Source organism: Neoarius graeffei, chromosome 18 (genome assembly GCF_027579695.1).
Source record: "Neoarius graeffei isolate fNeoGra1 chromosome 18, fNeoGra1.pri, whole genome shotgun sequence".
NCBI classification, from domain to species: Eukaryota; Metazoa; Chordata; class Actinopteri; order Siluriformes; family Ariidae; genus Neoarius; species Neoarius graeffei.
Genome location: NC_083586.1, coordinates 33,236,534 through 33,254,895, shown reverse-complemented (window position 1 = coordinate 33,254,895; position 18,362 = coordinate 33,236,534). Strand labels below are relative to the sequence as shown.

The window sequence follows — 18,362 nt, the reverse complement described above, 5'->3', positions numbered from 1 at the left end:
TAAGATATTCTCCTGATTATTTTACAGGCAGAAATCAGATCTTTTTTTTCCTTAAAATATTTGGCATGTGTGTGTGTGTGTGTGTGTGTGTGTGTGTGTGTGTGTGTGTGTGTGCGTGCAGTTGCTGGCACATTGCTGTAATATGTGTGCACATACACGCACTATAGCTCTTCTTTAGTTGCCGCTTTCTGTGCATCCAGATATTTCTTCCTTTCTATCTCTTCCTAAAAGACATTTAAAAATGATGAGAGTAAGTAAAATGCACTGTGAGGAAAAAAAAAAATAAAATAAATATATATATATATATATATATATATATATATATATATATATATATATATATATAAGATCAAAAATGGCTTAAATAATTAAATGAAATGTTTCCACATTAAAAAAATACTACAAACAGCAATAAGCCATCATAAATGGAACAAAGGTAATATTTGGTGTGAGACGACCCTTTGCTTTAAAAAAAAAACAAAACAATAGTAGTCTGAGGTACAGTTTCATGTGTAAATGAGCTGTAGGTTTTACTGAGCATCTTACAGAACCAGCCACAGTTCTTCTGGACACTTTGACTGTCACACTTGCTTCTTAATTTTGCACCAAAACCCAGTAGCTTTCATTATGTTTTCTTTTTTTAATCTGAAAAGTGGTGTCTTATGTAATATGCTGCTCATATTCTGCTCAGATGCAAAAAAAAAAAAAAAAATTCTGTAACATTTAATTTTCTGCTACAAAACGAACGTTTGGGGCGGCACAGTGGTGTAGTGGTTAGTGCTGTCGCCTCACAGCAAGAAGGTCTGGGTTCGAGCCCCGTGGCCGGCGAGGGCCTTTCTGTGCAGAGTTTGCATGTTCTCCCCGTGTCCATGTGGGTTTCCTCCGGGTGCTCCGGTTTCCCCCACAGTCCAAAGACATGCAGGTTAGGTTAACTGGTGACTCTAAATTGACCGTAGGTGTGAGTGTGAATGGTTGTCTGTGTCTATGTGTCAGCCCTGTGATGACCTGGCGACTTGTCAAGGGTGTACCCCACCTTTCGCCCGTAGTCAGCTGGGATAGGCTCCAGCTTGCCTGCGACCCTGTAGAACAGGATAAAGCGGCTAGAGATAATGACATGAGATGAGAGATGAAAACGAACGTTTGGAACTCTAAAATGTTTTTGTACTGACTCAATAATGTAGAAGTCATAACATAGAAACCTATAACAAAGTTTGTATGAAAAAAATAGGGTGCCTAAGACTTTTGCACACTTTACACAGAGAGAGAGAGAGAGAGAGAGAGAGAGAGAGAGAGATGACCTTGGCCTTATCCTCCTTGGCTCGTGCTCTCTCTTCATTCACAAACTCAACTATTGGTTCCAGCTTGGTTTGGCCAGTATATGACACTACCTAAAAAATGTTAACACAAATGTAAAAAGAGAAACATGAGACTATAAAATCACAAAAAATATTTATGTTTATGACTGAATATACATTTTGAGTGATAAGTTTCATTTTTAACATATGTTCAAGACAAGAATTAGATAGAAACTAATCCTTTGCACAGCCATCACATTCCTTTTCCTTGACACTTTATTTTCCTGAGCATTAGCACCTAGAAGAATTCTCTCCTTCCCAATTTCAACCTTTCTAGTATATTTTCAAGAAATTTGTCATCTATTCCACTATATAGTACCATATTACATACAGTTGTGGTCAGAAGTTTGCATACAGCGACATGAATGTCATCTTGGATATGAATGTCATGGCAGTATTTGGGTTTTCAATCATTTCTCTGAACTGTTCTTTTTCTGTGGCAGAATGATTGTACAGCATACATCTTTAAAAAAATAGAATTTGGTGCACAATTTTCTTTGTTTTTTTTTTTAAATCAACACAGGGTCAAAAATTTACATACAACCACATGGACAAAGAAAAAGCCTTCTGGATTTGTACACCACACCTAATATTTGGGTAAAATGTCTCTTCTCAAGATTCACCTTGACCAAACATTTTTTGTTTACCATGAACAAGCTTCTGGCAGAATTCTGGTTGGATATTTCATGACTCTTCACGGTAGAATTGATAGAGTTCAATTAATTTTTTTTTCTTGGCATGGACTCGACTTATAAGCACAGTCCATATATTTTCAATAAGGTTGAAGTCAGGGCTTGTTTTAAGCTTAATGTTAACCTACTTTATCCTCCACAACCAGCTCTGATGCGTGTTTGGGTTCATTGTCCTGTTGTGACTCCCAATTATGTTCAAGTTTCCAATAGTTTGAGGTTATGCTGAAGAATTCTGAGGTAGTCCTCCTTCATTATTCCATCCACTTTGTGCAATGAACCAGTTCCACTGGCAGCAAAACAGCCCCAGAGCATGATGATCCTACTCCCACCACCAGCTGGTACAGTGTTCCTCTGTACATCATGGTCATTGTGGCCAAACAACTCAATCTTTCTCTCATGTGACCATCCAGCTTTCCTCCAGAAGGCTTTTTCTTTGTCCATGTGGTCAATTGCAAACTTTAGTTAAGCTTGAAGGTGTCAATTATGGAGCAGGGGGTTATTTCTTGGATAGCAGCCTCTTAGTCCATGGTGATATAAAACTCGCTGAACTGTAGATAGTGATCAATCAGCTTCCAGTTTATGGCAGGGCTGTGCCATGGTGGTTCCTGGGTTGTTCCTGACCATTTGAACCAATTTCCTTTCAGCTGAGGGTGACAGTTTGGGTCTTCTTGAAGCAATGTGGCTTGGCAAAGTAATTACACCTCACAATAACTTACATACAATTGTTTGAACTGATCTTGGGATCTGCACTTGTTTAGAAATGACTCTAAGAGACATTCCTGAGTTTTGTACATCTGCGATCCTCTTTCTCAGATCTGCACTGAGCTCCTTGGACTTTCTGTGGTATAGTGCAATATACATCCCGACCTGCGGTGGCACTAGACTGTATTGCAATGTGATTAATAAGTGTAGAATGGGGCAGAACAAGAAGTGAAGAAGTTAAGTAAAGAAGTTCGTGAATTATCTCTGTCGTGTCTCATTTAAAATCCACTTCAATCCTACTATATATACAACATATTGGCGACAAGGATGGCTTTTGTTGGAATTTCACAACCCCCTGCTTTATTGGACACTCCCGGTGAGCCTACAATGTTATATACAATGTGGATTCAGATGTTTGAAAATTACCTCCTCGCCCTCACTGCTAACGACATGCCGGATAAACGTAAGCGCGCCTTAGTACTTCATTGTTTAGGCACAGAAGGCCAACGCAGTTTCCTTACTCTCCCTGATGTCGGCACTTCTTACAAATCTGCGTGTGATCCCCTTAAAGCATTTTTTGTGCCGAAGGTGAACGTTATTGCAGAGAGGAATAAATTTCGCCAGCGTGCGCAGAGACAAGGTGAATCAATTGTACAGTACGTTGCTGCATTGAGAGACTTGCTAGTGAACTGTGACTTTGGCCTGCTAGCTGAAGATATGATAAGGGATCAGCTTATTGAGAAAATGTTCTCCCCACGAATTAGAGAACGGTTACTGTTGGAAACAGATCTCACACTGCAGAAGGCGATCACAAATGCTTCCCAAATTGAAACGGCAGTGGCTGAAGCCAAAGCAATGACTCCACTACCTGACGCTACAGTCAAACTTGTTCAGTCACGGGGAGGCGGCGCTGCACGTTCACGATGGAGCAAAGGCAAGTCACGTGCACCAGTTCAGCACACACCTACAAATGACTCTCAACGCACTTCTCAGGCTCAGCACAGAAATTGTTACCATTGTGGATCCAATTCACATTTAGCAAACAACCCAAAATGCACTGCTAAAAATGCAAAATGCAACCAATGTGGGAAAATGGGACATTTTGGTAAAGTTTGCCGCAGCACAGTTCCTACACAGACCGTGCAAGAAGTTGCTGTGCCGGATCTTACAGTTTTACATGTTACTCCCACTGCAGCAGTCCCACAAACAAATCATCTTACATGCACTGTGTCTCTTCATGTAACAAATGGACAGTCACTTACCACTGATTTGCTTGTAGATACTGGTTCAGCGGTCTCCATCCTTCCAGAGAGTGTCTACTGTCAGTCATTTTTGCATGTACCTCTTACTAAGCCTACAGTCCGCCTGGTGACCTACATGAAGAAACCTATTCCTGTCCTAGGATGCCTCCGCCTTACTGTTACATACTGCAACCAGAGCACACAAACAGACTTCTACATTGTGCACGATGGGACACCCCTGCTTGGGATGGACCTTTTCACTGCACTCCATCTTCACATCCAAGATGGTCAGATTACAACATCTGCTTCACCAATAATGAGTCAACCTGTCAATTCTACCAGTGTGTTTGGCGTTGCTGCTGGATTTACATACAAAGTTAAAGTATGGTCAGATGTCCCTCCAGTCCAGCAGAAACTACATAGACTTCCATTTGCTGTACGTGAAGCTGTTTCAGAGGAGCTGAAAAGGCTAGAAGCTGACTGCATCATAGAAAGAGTTGACTCGTCTGCCTGGGTGTCACCTTTAGTGGTTGTGAGCAAAAAGACTGGTGGTATTCATCTTTGTGTGGATCTACATGAACCAAACAGAGCAGTGGTGATAGACAGTCACCCTCTGCCACACATCGAAGAAGTTTTTACTGAGCTACGTGGTGCTACCATGTTCTCCACAATTGATTTGCAGAATGCATACCACCAAGTGCAGTTACATCCAAGCAGCAGAGACCTTACAGCGTTTATTACACATGATGGACTTTTTCGCTTCACAAGAGTGCCTTACGGGCTGGCCTCAGCACCGAGTGCCTTCCAACAGATGATGTCTCAGATTCTAGCACACCAAAAAGGTGTACAGTGCTACCTTGACGACGTAATAGTCTATGGGGAGATGCCTGCAATGCATGACGCTAGACTGAACGCTGTCCTTCATTGCCTGCAAGAGAGTGGGTTGAAGCTGAACACTGCAAAGTGCCACTTCAGGAAGACTGAGTTATCCTTTCTTGGGCATCTTATCTCTGCCTCTGGCCTACAACCAGACCCTGGCCATGTTCAAGCAGTGCTCCAAGCTCCCCCTCCACACGATGCTCAATCGCTACGCTCATTTCTGGGCCTGACTGCGTGGTACTCAAAGTTCATTCCGAACTATGCCACACTTGTGGAACCTCTCCGTGCTCTACTGCGAAAGTCTACTGGTTTTCATTGGCCTAAGGAGGCTCAAGAAAACTTCTGCTGAGTGAAAGACATCATAGCTACAAGTCCTGCTCTTGCCTTGTTCAATCCTTCCCTGCCAACAGTCGTGACAACTGATGTGTCAGACTATGGCATTGGTGCCGTGCTGGCACAGAGGAATGGCAATACAGAAAAGACCATTGCATTTGCCTCCAGAACACTTACTATGTGTGAACACAAGTACTCAACAATTGAAAAAGAGGCCTTAGCCTGTGTCTGGGCAACTGAAAAGTGGCGTACTTACCTGTGGGGTCGTCATTTCACTTTAAGAACTGACCACAGCCCCCTGACCACTTTACTCACTACCAAAGGCCTTGGACGGGCAGGCATGAGAATAGCCCGATGGTCTGCTCGACTGTTATGTTTCAACTACAGCATTGAATACAAACCAGGTAGAGAGAATGTTACAGCAGATTGCTTGTCACATTTGCCTCTTCCCATCATGGATGAACATGATGGGGTGGAGTTGGAGATGGTCGCTGTTGTGTCAGCTGACTTTGCAGCAATCACTGCTGAAGAGCTCTCCAGTGCCTGTGAAACTTGTCCTGTGCTACAGAAAGTGCGGCACTACATATTCAAGGGATGGCTTCGAAGTGCAAAGGGTATGGACCCTGTCCTCATGCCATACTTTCGTGTTCAGAGTGAGCTGGCTGTGCAAGATAGTTTCATAATACGTGGCACTCATCGTGTCGTAGTACCTCCAGTGTTGCAGTCCAGGATGATCCAGCTTGCTCACACTACACATCCAGGGATCGTCCGCACCAAACAAAGACTGAGAGATTTGTACTGGTGGCCTGGGATGGATTCACAGGTTGAGTCTGCCATTAAATCATGCATCACTTGCCTGCAACACGACAAAACTGCAACCACCCATACCGCACCACTACAACCTGTGCCTACTCCAACTGCAGCCTGGGAAAAGATAGCTGTAGACATTGTAGGGCCTATTCACACTGCACCTCTTGACTGCCGCTTTGCGATCACCCTCATTGACTACCACAGCCGGTGGCCTGAGATTGCTTTCTGCTCAAGTGTTACCTCAGCCTCTGTCATGAACTTTCTCGCCACTGTGTTCAGCAGAGAAGGAAATCCACTTGAACTTGTTACTGACAATGGCCCTCAGTTTGTTTTGGCTGAGTTTGAGTCTTTCCTTTCTGACAGAAACATTAAGCACTGCCGCAGCTCTGTGTATTATCCTCAAGCAAATGGGGAAATAGAGCGCTTCAACAGAGTATTCAAAGACTGCTTGCAAACAGCTACTATTGAAGGTAAACCCCTGAAAGCCTTTGTGACTGAGTTCTTGCACACATACAGAGCCACACCTCATGCTGTGACCTCAGTGTCTCCTGCCGAACTGCTACAACCCCTGGCAAAAAATATGGAATCACTACTCTTGGAGGATGTTCATTCAGCTGTTTTACTTTGTAGTAAATATACCTCAAAAAAACCAAATCACAGACATGACACAAAATTGTTTTATTTAACAGCTGAAACATTCTGGATTTGTAAAATATACCTCAAAAAATTATATGAAATTGTTGTAATTAATGGCACATTTTTTTAAAGATCAAGTAGAAGAAAAAATTATGGAATCACTCAATGATGAGGAAAAAATTATGGAATCAAGCTATAACTTGCATTTCTAAAACAAATATCCGCACAAGCCTAAATGTGCAAATTAGTCTGCAGTTAAAAGAGACTGCTTGTAGCCCTGAATGAGCTGTTGCACCTGGCTGATTGACAGAAAACATGGCCCCAACAAGAGAGCTGTCAGTTGAAACAATGGAAAGGATTATAAAACTCCTTAAAGAAGGTAATTCAACACGGAGTGTGGTAAAAGATGTTGGTTGTTTCCAGTCAGCTGTGTCTAAAATTTGGAGCAAGTACAAACAAAATGGGAAGGTTGTAAAAGGGAAACATACAGGTAGATCAAAGCATCAGGACAGGAAACTCAAAGCAAGATGCCTTGAAAATAGACAATGCACAAGAAAAGAAATGAAAAACAAATGGGCAGAAACAGGAGTCAATGTTTGTGACCAAAATGTAAGAAATCGGCGGAAGGAAATGGGATTTACATACAGAAAAGCCAAACGTTAACCATCATTAACACCTAAACAGAAGAAAACAAGGTTGCAGAGGGGTTAAAGAGACAGAGTCGTGGACTGTGGGTGATTGGATGACAGTTATATTCAGTGATGAATCATGAATCTGCATTGGCCAAGGAGATGATGCTGGAACCTTTGTTTGGTGCTGTTCCAATGAAACATATGAAGATGACTGCCTGAAGAAAACAAGCAAATTTCCACAGTCATTGATGATATGGTGTTGGATGTCAGGTAAAGGACCTGGGCAGATGGCAGTCATTACCTCTACAGTAAATGCACAGGTGTACATTGAAATTTTGGACACTTTTCTCATTCCATCAATCAAAAGTACTTTTGGTGGTGAAGAAGTCATTTTTCAGGATGATAATGCATCTTGCTACAGAGCAAAGAGCATTAAAACTTTTCTTCAGGAAAGGCAGATCAACTCAAATGGCATGGCCAGCAAACAGTCTGGATCTCAATCCAATTGAAAATATCTCCTCATCTCATTATCTGTAGCCGCTTTATCCTGTTCTACAGGGTTGCAGGCAAGCTGGAGCCTATCCCAGCTGACTAAGGGCGAAAGGCAGGGTACACCCTGGACAAGTCGCCAGGTCATCACAGGGCTGACACATAGACACAGACAACCATTCACACTCACATTCACACCTACAGTCAATTTAGAGTCACCAGTTAACCTAACCTGCATGTCTTTGGACTGTGGGGGAAACCGGAGCACCTGGAGGAAACCTATGCAGACACGGGGAGAACATGCAAACTCCGCACAGAAAGGCCCTCGCCGGCCACGGGGCTCGAACCCGGACCTTCTTGCTGTGAGGTGACAGCGCTAACCACTACACCACCGTGCCGCCCCAATTGAAAATATACACAGCAAATTCCCCAGTGTTGAATTAACACTTTCAGAGTTCATTTGTGTCCAACTGGACACATATAAACACAGTAGGGTGTTAATTCAACACTGGGGATTTTGCTGTGATGGTGGAAATTGGAAAAAAAAAAAAGTCCATGACAAGGCTCCATCCTGCAAAGCTGATCTGTCAACTGCTATATGAGAAAGTTGGAACCTGACTGATAAAGAATATTCTTTTTCATGTGTCAGCCCTGTGATGACCTGGCGCCTCAAAGAATTCAAGCTGTCATAAAAGCCAGAGGAGGTGCAGCAGAGTACTAATTGTGATTTTTTTTTTATTTATGATTCCATAATTTTTTTCTCATCATTGAGTGATTCCATAATTTTTTTCTTCTACTTGATCTTGAAAAAAAGTGCCATTAATTACAAAAAATTAATTTAATTTTTTGAGGTATATTTTACAAAGCCAGAATGTTCAGCTGTTAAATTAAATAATTTTGTGTCATATCTGTGATTTTTTTTTTTTTTTGTGCTACAAAGTAAAACAGCTGAATTAACATCCTCCAGGAGTAGTGATTCCATATTTTTTGCCAGGGGTTGTACATGGTAGGCCACTTAATACAAAGCTACATATTAGAGGTCTGCATTCCATGCTCCCCTGTACTGACAAAACAAACCTACTGCAGAACATTCAGAAGAAACAAGAGAAAACAAAACAGTACACAGACCAACGACGTGGTGCGAAACCACCCAACATTAAGATAGGCTCTTCTGTCCACATCCGCAAACCTGGAATCATTGCAAAGGGACATTCCAAGTACACCCAACCTCTACGAATGGTAGCCCAGAAGGGTCCTGCCACTTACTTGCTCTCTGATGGAAAAGTGTGGAACGCCTTCCACCTTGCCCCCTCACATTCCACCTGTCCAACTGTTCCATCATCACAACCTGATGATGCTTGTTTGCTGCCAAGCTCATCTGAGCCACCTGAAACTGTGCATTCTCCTCCTCATTCTCCAAGAGTACCAAAAGCAAGACACACCCCTATGTGGTTGGAGGATAATGTGACTTAAAAAAAAAGGATGTGGTGATGTAAAAAAAAAAAAGTCTATGTTCATTGTATTTATAGAATATTGTTATCATACAGTATTTACTTATTGGTGTCATGTCATAAGGTTGAGATTGTGACCAACTTAACTATAGATCAGCTACATGCTTAAATGCTCACTTTACTTAATTGATGGTATAATTTCTTAATCTTGTATTACATACTTATTTGCCATAAGGTCATAAATTACATGTTTTCTACTAGTTCAGGTACATAGGAAAAGAAATACTTCTTTCATATATTCAAGTTACTTTAACTGTTATTGAAGTACTAGTATTCTTGTGCAACAGTACTGAGTTTATTTCTGAGAGGTACTGAGTACTGAGAGGAATATGTGGTATAGTGCAATATACATCCCGACCTGCGGTGGCACTAGACTGTATTGCAATGTGATTAATAAGTGTAGAATGGGGCAGAACAAGAAGTGAAGAAGTTAAGTAAAGAAGTTCGTGAATTATCTCTGTCGTGTCTCATTTAAAATCCACTTCAATCCTACTATATATACACACAACACTTTCAATTTTACTGTTTGTTGGTCAATCCAATGAGTGCTGTAAACAAACCCTTTTTATGAAGGCACAGAGAAGCTACCAGCTGTCATGATCACTAACAGGAAGTTAAGAGACCTTAGCCTTGGCAAGATAAGAGACATTTTGGAAGTCTCAGCACCTCTGAATTAATAAACTGAGTGTATGTAATTTTTTTGACCCTGTGTTGATTTCATAAAACCCAAAATAAGTTAAAACTTGTGCACCAAATTCATGTTTTTTTCTATTAAAGAAATATGTTGTACAATCATTCTGCCACAGAAAATGAACAGTTCAGAGAAATCATTGAAAGCCCAATATTGCCATGACATTCATATCCAAGATGACATTCATGTCACTGTATGTAAACTTCTGACCATAACTGTATGATAATGAACTAACCTGGTTAAGATGCCATACAGTTTAACTTGCAATTGATTGAATTTTATGTCAAATACATATACTGTATGTTCGTTCAATGTTTACTAGTAAATGAGCATTTCTTACCCTTTCAGCATAGACTGCAGGAAATAGTTTAATGGTTGGATATCTGTCTGTCATTTGAATGTTTACATCATTTGCAGTTACATCAATTCTGGCAACTACCACATCTTCAGTGTCACTATAGTGTTTTGCAAGATCTTCAAATAAAGGAAACAGCCCCTGGCTTGCAGAACTCCATGAGGCATCTGGACATATACAGATACATTTTTGTGCTTGAATGTTTTGACTCTCAATATATCCAGTGGTGTAATGATAACTCTGCAAAATGCTAGAATGAGCCTACAATGTCCAACTTTATACATCTTAGCTACTGTACTTTTGATCAATGTAGATGGTTAACCCATGTACACAGTGTAATGGCACTTACAGAAAAGAACTAAGACATTCTTGTTTGCATTGAAAGCCACCCTTTCAAAGTTAATGCCCACCAGCTCTTTCACTGGCTGCTTGTCCCAACCATCAGGGATTGGCTCACTCTGTAGCTTTGGCTTTAACACACACACACACACACGCACACACACAGATTCAAGCACATACATTTACGCAGATATAAAGAAAAGCAGAATGTTTGAAAGTAGTGTGTGTACTCACCTTAGCATTCCCTTGTAAGTAACTCTGGCAAAAGTCAGTAATTGTTTGTACATCGAGTTGGTCGGAAGGTAATTGATATTGTAAGTTGTCTGTCAAGTTAACCATGTGGATCAGTGGTGATTCCTCCTTCCTCACACGGAAATACTCCAAGATACGTCCATTCCGTGTTTCATCCGTGTCAATCAGCACAAACAGAATCTATATGAAATATATCATTTTACTTTTAAACAGCCATACTTGTGTACTCAGATTATTTGTATTGGCAAATTAACTGCCAATATATAAAAAATAAATACTGTTTAATGAGTTTACTGGTCTTCCATCCACCATTACACCATGATTTCATGAAACAAGGTATTTTGTCATGGCCTGTATGTTTCATATTACATATCATGTAAATCAGCTACAAGTTATTAGATTGGTTACTGTGTCATGGTATGACAGTCATGGTGTATGATCCGATGGTTATTGCAAAAATGACATTTTCAGACACTGATCCCATAATTTTCTTGTGCATTTCTGAAATGGTAGCTTTTGTGATCATACCATAAAAAATGCCAAACATAAAGAAAATATATCAAACATCAACACACAGACAGGTGATGAATTAAAAGCAAAACCTAAAAGTGTCTTAGTAGGGTGTTGGGCCATCATGACCTGCCAGAACAGCTTTAATTAGCTGTGTTAGAGATTCTACAACTTTGTGGAACTGTACTGAAGGGAGGAATACCATTCTAACAAAAGACATTCCCTTAAATGGTGTTTTGATGATGCTGGTGAAGACTGGTCACAAAACCCACAGCATCACTTTGTTATGCTGTTGGTTCGTGGTTGGGTTCAAACAAAAGGTGCCATATTACAAGTTACAGGTAACCCTGTGATGACCTGGCGACTTGTCCAGGGTGTACCCCGCCTTTTGCCCGTAGTCAGCTGGGATAGGCTCCAGCTTGCCTGCGACCCTGTAGAACAGGATTAAGTGGCTAGAGATAATGAGATGAGATGAGATGAGATGAAGTTGCAGGTAAGCTGGAGCCATTCCCAGATGATTTGGGCAAGAGATGTAGCACAACCATGAACAAGCGGTCCCATATTTTAAGCTGTTTAACACATCTAGATGTAAATATCTGGAAATGACAGCTGAAATTCTGATCTGTCATCTCATATTTTTCTTTTGATCTCAAACCTAAATGTCTTCACTGAAAAACAAAAGAATGAGACTTGCCATTCTAATACTTTTGGAGGGGACTGTGCATATAAAGGTCACTGAGATCACATGATGATTGATGAGAACATTAACTGAAGCTCTTGATCTGTATCTACAAGATGTGTATGCAATACACTGCTGCGACGATTGGGTGATTGGATGATTGCATGAATAAGCAGATGTACAGGTGTTGGTATTAAAGTGACCAGTCAGCGTAAATAGATAAACCTAAATAAGTTCATGTCAAAGAAACAGGAATACAACACCAAATTTTTAGCTCGCTAATGAAGACTGACTTATCTCATTAGCACCTTTTGTCAACAGCAGTGTGGCCATAAGTTTATTGCTCTATTTTAGGGCACAGGGATGTCATGTGTGGAATAACAGAGGGAAGAGTCACTGCAAATCAGTACAAACTAATTCTGGTTGCTCACCATTAACCTATGCTGAAACATTTCTCTCTTGATGGGAGTTGCCACTTTCAGGATGACAATTCTCCATCCAGAGAGCATGAGGGCTCAATGTTTGGTTTGATGAGTATGCCAGTGATGTAAATCATATGCTATGGCCTTCAAAGTCACCACATCTCAACTCACTTGAACACCTATGAATGATTTTTGAAGTGACAACACAGCATTAGCAAAACACCAATTGAGGGAATCTCTTTTAGAAGAAGAGTGTTCATCCCTCCAGTACAGTTCCAGAGACTTGTAGAATCTACAATATGTCTATAATATGTCAACGTGCTCATGGCAACCCGACGCCTCATCCAGACACTTCTTTATGTTTTTTTTTATTTAATTCACCTGCTATATAGTATATATACACTGTATACATACCTTGCCTCTATATTCTTTGGCAGAGCTTTTGAAGGCACGATATATTTGTTTGAATCCTTTCTCAGCTTTGTTAATAAACAAAACCAAGTGATTCTGCACCACAGAGTTAAGTATCTTAGATGATGTCTGAGGGGAAGCAAAGAGACAGAACCTTAAACTGACATTTATAGGTACCAAGTTCAAGCTGTTTAGATGGAAATCTACAAAGACTCAAGTATAAGAACCTTGCCATTGTACTCAGTCACCAAAGGCATCTCATGGATTCTAATGAAGTCAATGACATCCTCTTTCATTGTTTTGCTCATCATCTGAAATGTTTCTGCCATTTTTGACTAGAACAATACAATGTGTACATATTTCATATAAATGTGACACATATATGCCGTATGCTATTTAGTTTTAATGAATAAAGTACATATTCATGCAGCAGGCAATTACTGTAACTATTTGCTATGCTAAGGGATTGTGCAAATTCCTATAGCAGAAGTGAAACAACTTATATTTCCATTTCTAGAAGTATAATTCTTACCTTTCTGAGAAGCACAATTGAGTCATCAAATATATCATATTTGTTAAAGATTTGCTTGCTTCCTGTTGCATAAAAGGGCAGATCAGCAACATCAGCAGCCGCATTGTAAAAAACCTTTACTAAACCCGTCTCAAAATCCTAAAACACACACACACACACGGAACTGGTGAATAAAGTGGGAATAAAAAGAAGCTATAATACTACAAAAGGTGCTAAAGATATCACCTTAAATAATCCTAGAACCGCAAGCTCATCTTCTGCAGTTAAGCTCTCCAACTGGCTGAGATCTGTAATAAGGACAGCACTAGGGCCCTCTCTCCGTTTAAGCCATGTTATGATGGCGGTAGAGCTCTTCAGAACTAGAGCAAAAACACTTCTGCTTAGTCAATACTATAAATATTAACAAAATGCAAAATTTAATTTAATGTACTTCAAGCCTGGACTATTCGTTTCCAGTATAGTATGTTGGTTTCTCACAGAAACAGGTTGCCAACCAGGCTGATTGTGTATGCCTGAGGGCCCTCAAAGAGCATAGATTTGAAGTGAATGATTAGGCCATCATGCTATCACAAACAACATGATACATAGAACACAAGCCAATCAATGTCCCCTCTAATTTTTGCTTCCTTGCTAAGTAAACCTATATTTATTTTGCAGACCATTCTAGCATTTGAGCAGAAATGCCACATGATTACAGTGCAAAATTAGTCTTCCCCTGCCTGATTAGCATTAGCTACCTCGACCTGCAACTCTCAGCAGCACTACCAAACAGATACTAAACAGACTGTCAGAGGTGTCAAACGATTAACATGGCTTGCTAAGCTCATAGCTTCTGCAGCTAACTAGGTTTGTTTGTGGCTGAGAATAAATTTGGGAGGGGATGGGATGGGACTGTCTTTGTTGTTTATTCCTGTTTGGGCTTTCAAAAAGAAAGAAAGATGCAATGCAGTACAGATATTTAGCAGACATTCTTATCCAGAGTGACATACAGCATAGCAACCTTGGGTTAAGTGCCTTGCTCAAGGGTACTTCAGCCATTCCTGCTGGTCCAGAGAATCAAACTAGCAACCTTTTGGTCCCAAAGCTGCTTCTCCAACCTTTAGGCCATGGCTTCTCCATAGGAAAAATCTCATGAATATCCATAACATGGATCCAAAACATGGATATCCATCAACCCCACATTCCATGTCAATAAAAAGAAAACTAAAAAAAAGTTTATGAGAGTCAAGTGTACCCGTGCCTGGTCCAAACTGTACCACAATCATCTGTCAGTTATTCTAACTGACAAAACTGTTTTTATATGCATTTTTGGTGCTCGGCAGATTTTTTTTTCTGAGTTGGAGCACCATCAGAAGTGCATGGCTGTGCACACAAGTATCTTAGAGGGAACAGTAAAGCTAATGAATGTAAAATCACAGAATCTGATATTCAGTTGGTTTTGTTATTGGTGTCTTAGTATAAATTTGTAAGCAATAAACTGGACTGAGTGGGGGGAAAAAAGAAAAAAACATGGATATCCATAAACCCTATATTACTTGTGTCAATAAAAAAAAAACTAAAAAGGAAAGAAGGAGATTTTCCCAAAGGGGTCATATTAAAAATGATCTCCAAAATAAGGAAGACTCAATATGCTGTCACTGCTGGCCACTGAGTCAGAGTTAATGGATGGGTTTGCAAGGTGAAAAGCAAATTCCTGCAGACTCATATCATTTTTACTGTAATGTGCACAGATGCCAAAATTATGCCATGTTGTTAATGAAATATTTGCTGATATGGTGTTATTTGTTTCTGTGAACAACTTGACCTTGGCTCAAGGTTATTTGTATTCCATATTATATTATTTATTAGGTCAAGTGAACAAATTAGAAATTTTCTCATGGCCTTTTTTTGTCATTTTTAAACCTGCTAACAATACAAGCACACACTGTCATTTCATACAATAAACAGTCTTTAGGTCAGTGCCACTTCACTTATACTTTTATAGGTCCTGGAATAAGTCTTGGGCCATCACTCAATCACACCATAATAATTAGGAAAATTATTGTTTCTCCATACCTGGACATTGAACAGGGTTATACTTGTCTCCAGCGAGGTACAGTCGTAATGATGGCACTGTAGTTACATTTAAGAATTTGGCAAGGTCTTTTTCTTTAGAGACGTCAATCTTTCCCAGTTTTATAGATGATTTGGTTTCCTTGAGCTCACTGGCTGCCTTTGCAAACTCTAGAATTGAGCCAAGAGACTCACCAGAGAGAGGAGCATCTATACAAAAATGCATATTAATTAGGAAACTACCATCATTAATGCAAAATTTAAGTAATGTACAGTACTGTTCAAAAATCTTAGGCACATGAAATGAAATGCTGTAGAGCAAAGATGCCTTCAAAAATAATGAAATTAAATGTTTCTACATAAAAAAATGTTTGGTCTGACAACCCTTTGCTTAAAAAAAAAGGAGTCTTGGGTACAGTTAGTGCAGTTTTATTAGGAACTGAAGTGTAAGTTTTACTGAGCATCTTACAGAACCACCCACACTTCTCCTGGACACTTTGACTGTCACACTTGCTTCTTATTTTTGCAGCAAAATCCAGTCGCCTTCATTATGTTTTTGTCTGAAAAGTGGTCTGTTATGTAAAATACTGCTATCTTTACTGACATACAAACATTTTTCTGTAACATTTCATTTTGTGCTGGAAATTAATATTTGGAAATCTAAAGTGTTTTTTGTACTGGTTCCATAATGTAGAAGTCATAAAATAAAAAGTTTATAACACAGTTTGTACAAAAAAAGAATAAAATAAATAAAATAAAATAAATAATAATAATAATAATAATAATAATAATAATAATAACAATATGCCTAAGACTTTTGCACAGTACTGTAAACTTAATAATGGAATTATTTAATTTTTGCTACTTCAGTTTAATACTTCCATTTCCCCCCCTATTGAATTCAAAAATGTTGCTTTGGTTCAAGATTAGTGATTAATTTGTAGTTTATATATATATATATATATATATATATATATATATATATATATATATATGAATATGAGAGAGTGTACACAATATATTTTATATGTTCTTGATCTATGTGTTAAGATTTTTATAGTCTCTTAAACTGGGACATCCATATTGCTACAACTGTATATTTTTATCAGACCCTTTAGCAAATGCCTTAACCAAAATACATACAGACAGACGAATATGTCTATTCAATAGGAGTTTAGCATCGTCTGTCCTACTGAAACTACTTTAAGTTACTGTAATAACTGCAACTTGAAACTACAATAAGCTTTACAGCGGCACTACACTTTAAAAGAAAAGAAAGATACTTTTAGAAAGTATTTGGTTCATTTTTGTAGTTATATAATAAATCTCTTTTCTTGATGTAAGACATGGTGTCAAACACATGCATCCACCCACACACATCCACACACACACACACACACACACACACACACACACACACGCGCACACATACTTACAGAAGTGCACCAGTAACTGGCTGTGTTGTTTAAGTGCTTGGTTTAAGTTGCTTTCAGTCAGCACCAGGACTTCTTTATCCTCTGAAATGGGTTCACCCTCTTTTTTGGCCAGTACTCCACATAAACATGTACTCAGCAAGAGTTCAGCGCACACAATATATACCTGCATGGGCTTCATGCTGCCTTGTTTTACACTGAGCTCACAGACCTAATAACCTTTAGAGCATGTTATGAGTATGAATAATGACTCTTTGTTGTAACTGATATCTCTGTGTACTTTGGAAATGGACGGCTTATAACCAATAGGAGGAGAGAAAGAAATCGAGATAAGACTCACCATCAGCAGAAAGGAGTAGGTGGGTGACCTTATAGAGCAAAATAGCTCAGGTTTATCTTTTGGCCTGGACTGATATGTTTGTATAAGCTCTATGCTCACTTGTAGTTCCAGCAGAAAAAAAAACTGCCTCATTGTTACAGAAAAGATGAATCAAATTTTTAACATTATTATATTGCTACATATTTCAGTAAAAGCGGAAGTCACTCTCCAGATATATGTAACTTTTGATTGGTACCACCCAAAGACCTCATGAAAAATTTCCAGGAACTTTAGATACCCTAAGCAACTAGGGCATGGTGGTATAGTGGTTAGCACTGTTGCCTCACAGCAAGAACATTCTGGGTTCAAGGTTAGTGGCTGACAGGGGCCTTTCTGTGTGGAGTTTGCATGTTCTCCCCTTGTCTGTGTGAGTTTCCTCCAGATGCTCTGGTTTTCCTCACAGTTCAAAGACATGCAGGTTAGGTTAACATGGGGCAGCCATGGCCTGAGGTTGGGCTGAAGTGCCCTTGAGCAAGGCACCTAACCCACAACTGCTCCCTGGGCACTGTAGCATAGCTGCCCACTGCTCTGCGCGTGTGTGTGCTCATTGTGCATGTGTGTGTTCACTGCTTCAGATGGGCTAAATGCAGAGGTTAAATTTCACTGTGTGCTTGAGTGACAAATAAAGGCTTCTTGGCTTATTTTATATAATATACTGTGCAAAAGTCTTAGGCATCTTATTTTTTTAGTACAAACTTTTTATTTTATGACTTCTACATTAGAGGTCTCTACAAAAACATTTTAGATTTCTAAACATAAAGGCTGCTAGGCTGTGCTGCAAAAATGAGAAGGAAGTGCAACAATGTCTCCAGAAGAAGAGTGATTCTTCATGATTCTCAGTAAAACTTACCAGCTTATTTCCTTATAAAAATGTACAGATTGAACCTGAGACTATTTCTTTAAAGCAAAGGGTTGTTACACAAAATATTGACTTTGTTTCATTTATTGCTGTTTACAGCTATTTAATTGTTTCTAGATTAACTAAAATACTATAATTTGATTAAATACAATTGTCTTTAGGTACAAT

At 39.5% G+C, this 18,362-nt stretch overlaps 1 protein-coding gene across 1 annotated transcript; it reads right to left on the bottom strand.

The window, feature by feature from the left end:
* Positions 1-148: 148 nt before the first annotated feature.
* Positions 149-17,137, bottom strand: zgc:136472 (uncharacterized protein LOC678514 homolog). Its single transcript, XM_060899489.1, has 11 exons — positions 16,960-17,137; positions 15,527-15,733; positions 13,697-13,830; positions 13,472-13,609; positions 13,167-13,274; positions 12,943-13,068; positions 10,900-11,097; positions 10,676-10,796; positions 10,312-10,493; positions 1,299-1,388; positions 149-224 (listed from the first exon to the last, which is right to left on the bottom strand). The coding sequence occupies exons 1-11, from the start codon at positions 17,135-17,137 to the stop codon at positions 162-164; spliced, it is 1,545 nt and encodes a 514-aa protein (XP_060755472.1). The 3' UTR covers positions 149-161.
* Positions 17,138-18,362: the final 1,225 nt, after the last annotated feature.